At 48.0% G+C, this 11,293-nt stretch overlaps 1 protein-coding gene across 1 annotated transcript in view; it reads left to right on the top strand.

The window, feature by feature from the left end:
* Positions 1-2,489: 2,489 nt before the first annotated feature.
* Positions 2,490-11,293, top strand: part of PCCA (propionyl-CoA carboxylase subunit alpha) — a 433,859-nt gene continuing 425,055 nt past the window's right edge. Inside the window, exon 1 of the mRNA XM_062193969.1 lies at positions 2,490-2,613. Within this exon, the coding sequence (XP_062049953.1) occupies positions 2,509-2,613 (105 nt within the window). The 5' untranslated portion in view covers positions 2,490-2,508. The remainder of the gene's footprint in view (positions 2,614-11,293) is intronic.

The raw sequence follows: 11,293 nt of genomic DNA, 5'->3' as shown, positions 1-11,293 counted from the left end.
CCCCAGATGGGCCACAATGGCCGGAGCTGTGCCTGTCTGAAGCCAGGAGCCAGGAGCTTCTTCCGGGTCTCCCATGCAGATGCAGATGCCCATCTTGGGCCATCTTCCACCGCCCTCCCGGGCCACAGCAGAGAGCTGGATTGGAATTGGAACAGCTGGGACTTGATGCCTGCACAGCAGGCACCAGCCCCACCTCCTCATATCTTACTGCTTCATTTTCATCTATGATGAAGACAGCTGCTCCAGCCCCTAACAATGTGTCTTCCACTAGGAAGGAGAGATGACGTAGGTGGCACACTTACTGTTTTTTAAGGGCAGTCCTTCCATTCCAAGCTAGACCCTGGTCATATGGCCACTCCTTCTTATATGGGAGGACTGCATACTGCAGCCTTTGGATGGCCATGTGCCACACTAAATTCAGGAATACTCTTAAAAAGAAATGAACAGAGAATGGATATTATGAGGCAAAACAGTTTCTTCTATAAGTGCCTTTCAATGAAAAGATGATAAAAGAAAATGACACCATTTAAGGGCCTGTGTTGTGGTGTAGTGGATAAAACTGCAATGCCAGCATCCCATATGGGTGCCTATTTGTGTCCCGGCTATTCCACCTCCCATATAGCTCCCTTCCAGTGGCCTGGGAAAGCGGTGGAAGATGGCACAAGTGTTTGGGCACCTACCTCCTATGTGGGAGATCAGGATGAAGCTCCTGACTCCTGACTTCAGATCGGCCCAGCTCCAGCCATTGCAGCCATTTGAGGAGTGAACCATTGGATGGAAGCTCTATCTAATCTCTCTCTGTCTCTCTTCCTCTCTCTAACTCTGACTTTCAAATTAATAAAATAAATCTTAAAAAAAAGTATTGAAAACAAACTAAGGATGTCCCTGAAGATTTTGTTTAAATTTATTTGAGAGGTAGAGTTACAGACAGTGAGAGGGAGAGACAGAGAGAAAGGTCTTCCTTCTGCTGGTTCACTCCCCAAATAGCTGCAATGGCCGGAGCTGCACAGATCCGAAGCCAGGAGCCGGGTGCTTCTTCCTGGTCTCCCACGTGGGTGTAGGGGTCCAAGGAGTTGAGCCATCTTCTACTGCTTTCCCAGGCCATAGCAGAGAGCTGGATGGGAAGAGGAGCAACTGGGACTAGAACTGGTGCCCATATGGGACGCTGGCGCTGCAGGCGGAGGATTAATCTACTGCACCACAGAGCCAGTCACAAGGTGACTTTAAGAGATGCACAGCACTTCAGAGCAGAACTCTGTATACTGTAATATTTATCAGTGAGATGATCTGATGGCTGAGATTTGCTTTCAATACTCTAGCAAAAATAAATAAATAAATAAAAGGGGTAAACGAGGAGGCCTGTGCAGTGTGTTAAGCCACTGCTTGCAGTCCCGGCATTTCATATTGGACTGCAGGTTCAAATCCATCTTGCTCCGTTTCTGATTCAGCTCTTTGCTAATGAGCCTGGGAAAGTAGCCGAGGAAGGCCCAAAGTGTCTGGGCCCTTGCCGCCCACATAGGACACCTGGAGTTCTGGGTTCCCGGTTTCAGCCTGGCCCAGCTCTAGCCATCGTGGCCCTCTGGGTAGTGAATCAGTGTATGGAAGGTCTCTCTCTGGCTCTCCCTCTTTTTCTTGTCTCTCTCCCTTTCAAATAAGTGAAAATAAAGCTTAAAAAAGGGGGTGGGGTGGGGTGGGGTGGAGGAATAAGTGAAAGAGGAGTGACAAAATGAAACCGAGGGGTGCCTGGGTTATCACAATGCTATTTTATGTCTTGTTTTTGAAAATTAACACAGAATAACAAAAAGATAAAACGAAACAAGTGCCTGGTTCAGGAACACTGAAGGCAGACTTGAGCTCCAGCCCTGGTTTAAACACTTACTAGCTGAGTGGCTCTCTCTAGCTTATACTGCGTCAGCTGCCGGGGTCTTGCAGAGCTGAACAGCACAGAATTGGAGGCAGCCAGCCCAAGAGCCGGCTTAGTGGCTGCGCTAACACGGATTCCAGCTTGGACTAAGAAGAGGTGAGCTCGGATCGGATTTCTAGACCGAGAACTTTTTTTATGTTCTCCACGTTCCCTCGGTTCGATGTTTAGGAATCAATTGTCACGGCCGCGGGGCGGCCCGACCTCAGGGGAGTCACGGACGTTCAGGGCACGGCTGCGCCTGGGCTGCAAGCGGCCGCCGGGACAGAGCCGGCTTCGCCCCGAGCAGGCTGCCGTTCCCATTCCCGGGGTCGGCTCGGGTCAGCGGCCTGTGGCTGGACTCAGGCCGAACGCATCGGCCCGCCCTCCGGCTCCCTCAGGTCCTAGCTCGCCCCGGCTCAGCCTGGCTCCCAACCTGGTTCCCAGCCTCGGCGCTTCCGCTCGACCCTCTCGGCTCCCTCTCCCCGGGCGGCAGGGGGCGGGGCTTAGGGTCTTCGGCTCGTGATTGGCCGGAGCCCAGGCGCTCCCCTTCTCCGCCCCCTCGGCGGGGTCAGAGGTCAGCCGAGCGCAGGTCCGCCGGGGTTGCAATGGCGGGGCTGTGGGTAGGGGCAGTAGCGCTGGTTACGGCTGGGCGGCGTGGGAGGCTGCAGCCGCAGCAGCTGATGCGAAGCGCGGCTCTGAGGACCCTGAAGGTGAGCCGCGGCGGGGCTCCGGCGGCCTGGCTCCCTGGGCTTCCTGGTCACACAGCTCCTCAGCGGTCGGGGAGCGGGCAGCGCCGGCTGCGTCCCGCTGCCCCGGCGGCGCCTGGGGACACCCGTGTCCGCGGCCCGGACTCTGCCGCAGCGCGCGCCCTGCCCTCGCGCCGCCCCCCGGGGTCCACGCTAGGGCGGGCCGAGGGGGCATCCCCCGTGGCCCGCGAGGATCCCGGAGCGCAGCGGCCTAGCGGAGGCTGGCAGCCGGCGGCTCCCTGCCCTGCCGGGCCGGCGTGCGGCTGCTGGCCTGGGGCGGTCGTGTGCCCGCGCGCTTTCCGGGTGTCTGTGCGGCGCGGCAGTAGCGTGGTGAGTGTGTCTGGGCTTTGGAAGTGCTGTGAGGAGTCAGGGATGCCAGTGCGGTCTACGCCCGCCTTAGTCCCTGACACCGCGTCCTACTGTGTGTGACTGTGCCCTGCGAGTTTATTTTTCTTTTCTGCGTGGTGGTTAGCCGGATTCTAAACACATCTACTGTGTTCTGCATGACCCAGGTGCCTGGCTGCTTGCCTTGCCTGCTGGAGCGTTCGTGTGCGCCTGTTGACTCTGTTCCTTACTTGTGAAGTCTAGTAATTTCTGAGCATAGACTGCCTAACCTGCTTTATTAACTGAGCTTATTAAGTCACTTGAACAAGTTCTTTAAAAGTGAAGGCGTCCTGAACACCTGCCAGCTGGCTCAGTGTACTTGTTAAACTTCTGAAGAAAAAACAGAAAACTCTTAAAAAAAAAAAAAAAAGGCAGCATAACATGAATTGCTGTCTCTGAAATTTAGAACTGGAAGACACTTTGGGGATGATCTGCCCCCAGCTGCTGTTCAGAGAGGAGGGAGCTGAGGCCCAGCTGGGCAGAGTGAAGAGGGAGAGTGAAGTCACCTGCACCTGTGTGTCCTTGGCGTTAGCTTCTGAATGCTCTTGCTGTTCTCTGTTGGCACACGGTGGTTTTTCCCCCTTAAAGAAACCTTTTATTTATGGAGTACAAATTTCATAAGTACAGCTTTAGAAATATACTGATTCTTCCCACCATACCCGCCCTCCCAGCCCCACTTGCACCCCACCTCCCTCTCACATTCCCAGTCCCTTTCTCTATTAAGATTCATTTTCAATTAACTTTATACACAGAAGACCGACTATGTTAATAGATTTCAACAATTTGCACACACACATGCACACACACAAACTATTTGAGAACAAGTTTTACAGTTAATTCTCATAACTCATTGAGGACAGAGAGCCTATATATGGGAAGTGCACAGTGACTCCTGTTGTTAATTTAGCAATTAACACTCTTATGTATGGTGTCAGTGACCACCTGAGGCTCTTGACATGAGCTTCCTAGGCAATGGAAGCCTTTTAAATCTACAATCTCCATTAGTATTTAGACAAGGCCATAAGCAAAGTGGAAGTTCTCTCCTCCCTTCAGAGAAAAGTACATCCTCCTTTGATGGTCTTAAGATTTTTGATTTTTAATATTTATCATTCTGTAATCTTTTAAAAATATTTTTTTCTGTGAACTTAAAATAAGTTTATCTGTTTGAAAAGCAGACATAGAGAAAATCTTCCATTTATTGGTTCACTCCCAAATGCCTGTAATAGCCAGGGCTGGGCCAGGTGGAAGCCAAGATTGTGAAACTCCCTCTGGATCTCCTGCCTGGGAGGTGGCCCACGCACTTGTGCCATTGACTGCTGCCTCCAAGGATGCTTTATTACGAAGAAGGCTCAGAAGCAGAGTGGCCGGCTCTGCAGTTGGCACTCTGATAGGTGATGTGGGTGTTCTAAGCAGTGGCCTGACCAGCTGTTGCCACAGTGCCCAACCCACTCTGTGATCTTTCAATCTTTGTTGGCCACATCCCTTGTAGTTGTAAGACACATAATGTGTTCATAAGGAGACGGCGCAGTGTAGTGGAAAGGCTTGGACATTGGACTCATACACAGGAGGCTTTGTGTATAGGACTGGTCCCTTTGCTGGACTTCAGCTTCTTGTTCAGCTGTTTTCCCTGCCCCAGTAAATCTTTGTTAAATGCCTCCTGTGTTCCAGCTCTAGGGATTTCTGCTGTCACAAATTGTAGTCTACTCAGGAGAAACAAATAAGTGTAGGGGAGAGGTCCTGATGTTGTAACAAAGTAGAGGGATTTGACCAAGTCAAGACGATTTGGAACTCTGTGTAGTAGATACTGCTCTGTGGCTTTTCTGGAAATATTTTATGTAGTCCTTACAGCCGTGTATGCTCTGCTAGCAGAAGAGGAAAGTGAAGCAGAAAATGCTGTGTGACTTGCTCAAAGCTATAGAGCGTGCAAGTGCACACCTAAGATTCGGAACTCCAGGACCTGAGCTCTCAATCATACCATACTGCATAAGGTAAGGGAGTGTTTTCTTTTGGAAGTGAGAATTGAGATCTGTTTTGAAGGAGGCAAAGATAGATGAATGTTATGTGAGAGAGAACAATACATACAAAGGTCCTGTGGCCAGAGGGAATGACAGGTTAGAAGATCTGAGAAGAGCCTGCTGAGTCCCTGGTGCAGAGATGAGAAGGTGCCAGAGAGGGAAGCAGGAATCAGACCATGGTGGACGTTGTCAATCCTGTTTTGAGGTTTGGTGTTTATCTTAACGCTGTTGGGAGCTATTGATGCCAGAGGTGGGAGGGATGACACTGACATTTTAGATTGGAGAGGCTGAGAGAGAGAGAGGAAAGTTGTTACTGTACTTGCTGCTAAACACTTACCTTGTAATATATAAGCTTTGATGTTTCCTTACCTGTTTTCTTCCAGTTAATGTACCAGCAGAGACTATACTTTGTCTGCTTCAGTGTTCTGTGGACAATGTTGACACAATAGGTACTGAATGCTTGACAATAGCGTAGCATTATGTTTGTGCCAGCAGAGAATTCCTCCTTGAGGGGGAAGCGCTGCTCAAGTTCAGTGTTGCTGCAGTGGAACTCGAGCTGCTGCTTCCCTCCATGCTCCCCTGCATGAACTTGAAATGTGCTCCCCTGAGTCTGTTTGAAGCAGAGGCTTTTGAAGATTTTAATCCCTCCCATCCTTCCCTCCACCTCTGCAAACCTTTTGGTTGGTTGGAAAGCAGACAGCTAACCCTAGACTCCAGTCAGAGAATCCTGGCCTTTGTTTTAGCCAGTTAGCAGATTTTTTTTTTTTTTTTAAATTTTTTTGACAGGCAGAGTGGACAGTGAGAGAGACAGACAGAGAGAAAGGTCTTCCTTTTTGCCGTTGGTTCACCCTCCAATGGCCGCTGCGGCTGGCGCGCTGTGGCCTGCACACCGCGCTGATCCGATGGCAGGAGCCAGGTGCTTCTCCTGGTCTCCCATGGGGTGCAGGGCCCAAGGACTTGGGACATCCTCCACTGCACTCCCTGGCCAAAGCAGAGAGCTGGCCTGGAAGAGGGGCAACCAGGACAGAATCCGGTGCCCCGCCCGGGACTAGAACCTGGTGTGCTGGCACCGCAAGGCGGAGGATTAGCCTAGTGAGCCACGGTGCTGGCCCAGTTAGCAGATTTTTAAAAAATTATTATTAGGGTATTTGTAGAGTTCACCCTTTAGACTTTATTGTTGTGTGTATCAGCTTCTTAACACATTCCGTTTAAAAACCCAGTTTTTAAATTTTGCGTACATTCATTGGCTCCAAGATGTTGGTTTTATGGTAATTGCTACACTTTGCTACACCTTTGTATTCCTTAGTTTCCATATATATATATATATATATATGTTTAAATTCATGTAGAACGAGGTGAAAAATCCCAATTTACAGAAGAGGAAACAAAACTCAGAGCGGTTAAGTAATTTAAGTACACAATTGGCTGAGGTAGAATTTTAACCTTGGATAATATAATTCCAAAGTCTTGCTTTTCCAATTACAGATCATCTCTCCCTTGCATTATGGTTTCATTGTGTGGTGCTTAAGCTGTAGGTTCTGTGAGATCTTTGATTTGGTTTTATATCAGTATGCATGGAAAAGAATGTTTAAGCTTGCCTTAGTGCTTCAGAATTGCCCAGAGGTAAATGTTTCCAACATACTGGCAAATTTCTGACAAATCATTTGGGAAAAAACACTTCTAAGATGATTAGACAAATCAGTTTCTGGTGTAAAAAATGCTTATGGGGACGGGTGTTTGGTGCAGTTGTTAACCCTGCATCTCCTATCAGAATGCCTGGGTTCCAGTTCTGTCTCTACTTTTTTTTTTTAAGATTTATTTTATTTATTTGAAAGAGAGAGGGAGAGAGAGGGAGAAAAGAGATTTTCCATCTGCTGCATCAGTCCCCAAATAGCCGCATGCACTGGGGCTGGGCCAGGCCGGAGCCAGGAGCTTCATCTGGGTTCCCACTTGGGTGACTTGGGCCCAAGCTCTTGGGCCATCCTCTGCTGCTTTCCCAGACACGTTAGCAGGGAGCTGGATCAGCAGTGTAGTAGCTGTGACTCAAACTGGCACTCTTATGGGATACTGGTGTTATAGGCGGTGGCTTAACCTGTTACACCATGATGTGTGTCCCCATGGTCTCTACTTCTGATCCAGCGTCCTGCTGATGTGTACACTGGGAGGCAGCAGATGATGGCTGCAACACTTGAGTTCTTCCTACCCATATAAGAGACCTGGATGGAGTTCCTGACTCCTGGCTTCAGTGTAGCCCATCACCTGCTATTGTGGACATTTAGGGAATGAACCAGAGGCATGGGAGGCACTTCTCTCTCTCTCACTCTGTCTCTTCAAATAAATATACATTTAAAAAACTATAAAAATAAAAATATTTACAGATATTTGTGAATTTATCTGTCTATTTTTTGGATTTCTTTCTGTTAAGAGGTTTAGAACTGAGATAAAAGCTTCTACAGCTCTTAGGCCGGCGCCGCGGCTCACTAGGCTAATCCTCCGCCTTGCGGCGCCGGCACACCGGGTTCTAGTCCCGGTCAGGGCACCGATCCTGTCCCGGTTGCCCCTCTTCCAGGCCAGCTCTCCGCTGTGGCCAGGGAGTGCAGTGGAGGATGTCCCAAGTGCTTGGGCCCTGCACCCCATGGGAGACCAGGAGAAGCACCTGGCTCCTGGCTTCGGATCAGCACGGTGGCCATTGGAGGGTGAACCAACGGCAAAAGGAAGACCTTTCTCTCTGTCTCTCTCTCTCACTGTCCACTCTGCCTGTCAAAAACAAACAAACAAAAAAAAACCAAAAAACTTCTATAGCTCTTTGCTAAATGGGGAGAAAGATGATGACTTTTTTTTTTTTAACATTTATTTGAAAGGAAGAGTTACAGAGAGAAGGAGAGAGAGAGAGAGAGAGAGAAAGAGAATTTTTCATCCCCTGGTTCACTCACCAGATAGCTGCAATAGCTAGCCCTGTTCCAGGCCAAAGCCAGGAGCTTCTTCTAGGTCTCCCATGTGTGTGGCAGAGTCCCAAACATTTGGGCCATCTTCCACTGCCTTTCCAGGCACATTAACAGGGAATTGGATCTGAAGTGGAGTAACCGGGGCTTGAACCAGTGCCCATGTGGGATGCTGGTGCTGCAGGCGGCAGCTGTACCCTCTATTTCATAATATTTCACAATGCTGGCTCCAATAGTGACCTTTTTTTTTTTTTCTTGAAAAAGATTTATTTTTTGAGTCCTGAATGATGTAGTGAGTGCGTTAATATTTAATTGAATAAATACTCCATCCTGTAGTCTTAAATTAGGGTTTGAAAGAAGAGATAATAGGGTTTAAATGAATGGTTTGAGAGGAGCCAGTATAATATAGTATTACTCAACAAGGGGAAGAACTTTAGAAGTCATTTGTAGTCCCTCATTCAAGTAGAGATCTAGCTCCCATTGCTCAAAAAGTGTTGGCAGAGTGTCTTGTAAGCCCCAAGCATCATGGTATGTACTGAGGAGACCAGAAAAAATGACAGCATGTCCCCTCACTGGGTCCCAAGTGCAAAGAGGTCAAGGAATAAAAATAAAGATTGATGAATGATTGAGAAGACCATTGTTCTTTAAAGAGAATAATTTCATAGCACAGCAAAGTGTCCTGTGCCAAATCGTTGCTTTTGTGTGAAGATAAGCTTCAATGGTTAAAGCAGAACTACACCTTTTTTTTTTTTGAAAGATAAGGTATTGAGTGATTTAAAAACATTAGTTTTTTAAAAATTTATTTTAAATGTCCACTGACATTTTCATAAAAAAAACCACAGACTGTAATGGGACCAATAAAAGAAGACCAAAGTAAAAGAGAATTTCAAAAATGTTGGAAGAAACAGACTTGTAAATTTATTCAGGAAAAGTAATACATCATGCATGTGGCATACTTTCCATGGTATTCTTTATTCTGGAAACTTTTTTCTTTTAAGATTTATTTATTTGCAAGGCAGAAGGATTTATAGAGAGAGGCAGAGAGAAAGAGATATCTTCCATCCACTGTTTACTCCCCAAAGGGCCGAAACATCCAGGGCTGGGCCAGACTCCATGCAGGTCGCCCACGTGGGTGGCAGGGGCCCAGGTACTTGGGCCATCATCTGCTGTTTCCCCAGCACATTAGCAAGGAGCTGGAAGGCTGCTTGCACCCTAAACCTGGTGGTGTAAGGCAAGAGGAGTTCGTGGCATTCTGGAGTGGGTGAGCTTGAAGTCAAGGTGTCGGTGGGGCCATGCTCCCTCTGAAGGCGATAGGGGAGCATCTTTGCTTGCCTCGGGGATCCTGAGGTTTGGCTTCTGGTGGCAGCACTGCAGGCTCTTCCTGTGTCTTCACGTGGCCTCTTCTTCCTCCTCCTTGTATGTCTTCTTGTCTTTCTATTACAAAAGCTGTGTTGTCATTGGATTCAGGGCCATGGCAGGATCCAGGGTGATCTCATCTTGAGATCCTTCACTTCATTATATCTACAAAGACCCCTTTTTGCAGGTTCTAGGACATGCACACATCATCGTGAGGGCCACCATCCAACCCTGTTACACCTGCTGCATTCCAGACACTGTTTAGGGAGCACCTCTGCCATCACTGTGGTTCTGTGTGAAGAGGACACTGATAGTGTGCATTGATAGTGTTCCTGTAAATAGGAAGGTTCAAAGAGTAGTGAGTGTGCCATAGGAAAAAATAATAGGATAATGGCTGTCAGCCTAAATAACAGAGAAGGAGATTCTTTAATTCAAAATGATGATAATTTGGGAATAGCAATATGATGAGAATATGACATAGTGAACCATAATACCCTTATCATAGTGTATTAACCTTAGTAGTAAAAAGAAGGTCATAAAAACTAGCTTGATCTTCATAGCAGGCATGGATAAGAGGAGAGCAGTAGGCTATTTGACTCTTCTTGTGTAACATAAAGAATAAACATAATAACATAAAGGATAAACAGGACTTGAAGTGGGATAGAATACATTATAGGATTATCAGGGCGGCTAGCAATCCGAAGGACAATTTCCTTAATACTCATTTTACAAAAACTGCATGGGTATTTCCCTTCTGGTAGTTGCTGTGAATCCTGGCACTTTGTGAAGGTTTGAGTTGTGTGAAACAACTCCTATAGAGGGGAGTTGTGTGAAACAACTCCTTTGTCCTATGGAGGGAAGATGGCCAGGTTCCCTGGTAGCAGAGCCTGAGAAAGGCTTTTGTGCAGGGAGTGGCCAAGAAGAGTGAAAGAAGTAGGACAAGGCCGGGGAGAAAGCAAAGGAAAGGGGCACCCCAGCCGGAGTCCGGCTTCAGTCTTTCCCCACAGGGCCGCTCTAAATCTGAGGTGGGGGGCACTCCAGTATTGGCAAGCAGCCGCAGCAGCCCTGTTTGGGAACATGTTGGAGATGCACTTTGTCCAGCCATACCCCAGGCCTTTAGGGCCAGAAGGTGGAGGGTGGAGCCCAGCACCTGTGTTTCAACAAGCCCTCAGCCCTCTAGGTTATGCTGGTGCAGAGTAGTCTAATTATCCGTGTGAAGCAGAAACATTGTATATGGTGAACTGCAAATGTTATTTTGTAGACTCATGTTCAGAAGGTAAAAAGATGCGAAATTAGGCCAGCGCCGTGGCTTAACAGGCTAATCCTCCCCCTTGCAGCGCCGGCACACTGGGTTCTAGTCCCGGATTCTATCCCAGTTTCCCCTCTTCCAGGCCAGCTCTCTGCTGTGGCTAGGGAGTGCAGTGGAAGATGGCCCAAGTGCTTGGGCCCTGCACCCGCAAGGGAGACCAGGAGAAGCACCTGGCTCCTGGCTTTGGATCAGCGAGATGCGCTGGCCGCAGCGGCCATTGGAAGGTGAACCAACGGCAAAGGAAGACCTTCCTCTCTGTCTCTCTCTCTCACTATCCACTCTGCCTGTAAAAAAGAAAAAAAAAAGATGCAAAATTAACATTTTATTTAACCCAATATGTTAAAAATATTATCTCAACATGTAAAATGTAAATATTTGCCAGTGAAGTCTTTGCCTTTTTTTGATACTAAGTCTTCAAAGTCTGGTGTGTAGTTTACTCTTGATCACCTTTAAATTTGACTGAGTCCCATTTCAAGGGCTCAGTATCCTCGGATGGCTGGTGGCTGCCTGCCACATTGGACAGATCGTGCAGCTGGGTTGGCCCCACCATGAGGAGATGCCTTTTGAACCCTGGGTTAGTCCTTGCCTTTCAGGCTTGATGGAGAACTGCTGTGTGGTTGAGGAAATGGTCAAGGCGA

This window comes from Lepus europaeus, chromosome 6, assembly GCF_033115175.1.
Source record: "Lepus europaeus isolate LE1 chromosome 6, mLepTim1.pri, whole genome shotgun sequence".
Classification (NCBI taxonomy): domain Eukaryota; kingdom Metazoa; phylum Chordata; class Mammalia; order Lagomorpha; family Leporidae; genus Lepus; species Lepus europaeus.
Note: the sequence above shows the minus strand (reverse complement) of the source record. Positions and strands in the feature narration are given on the sequence as shown.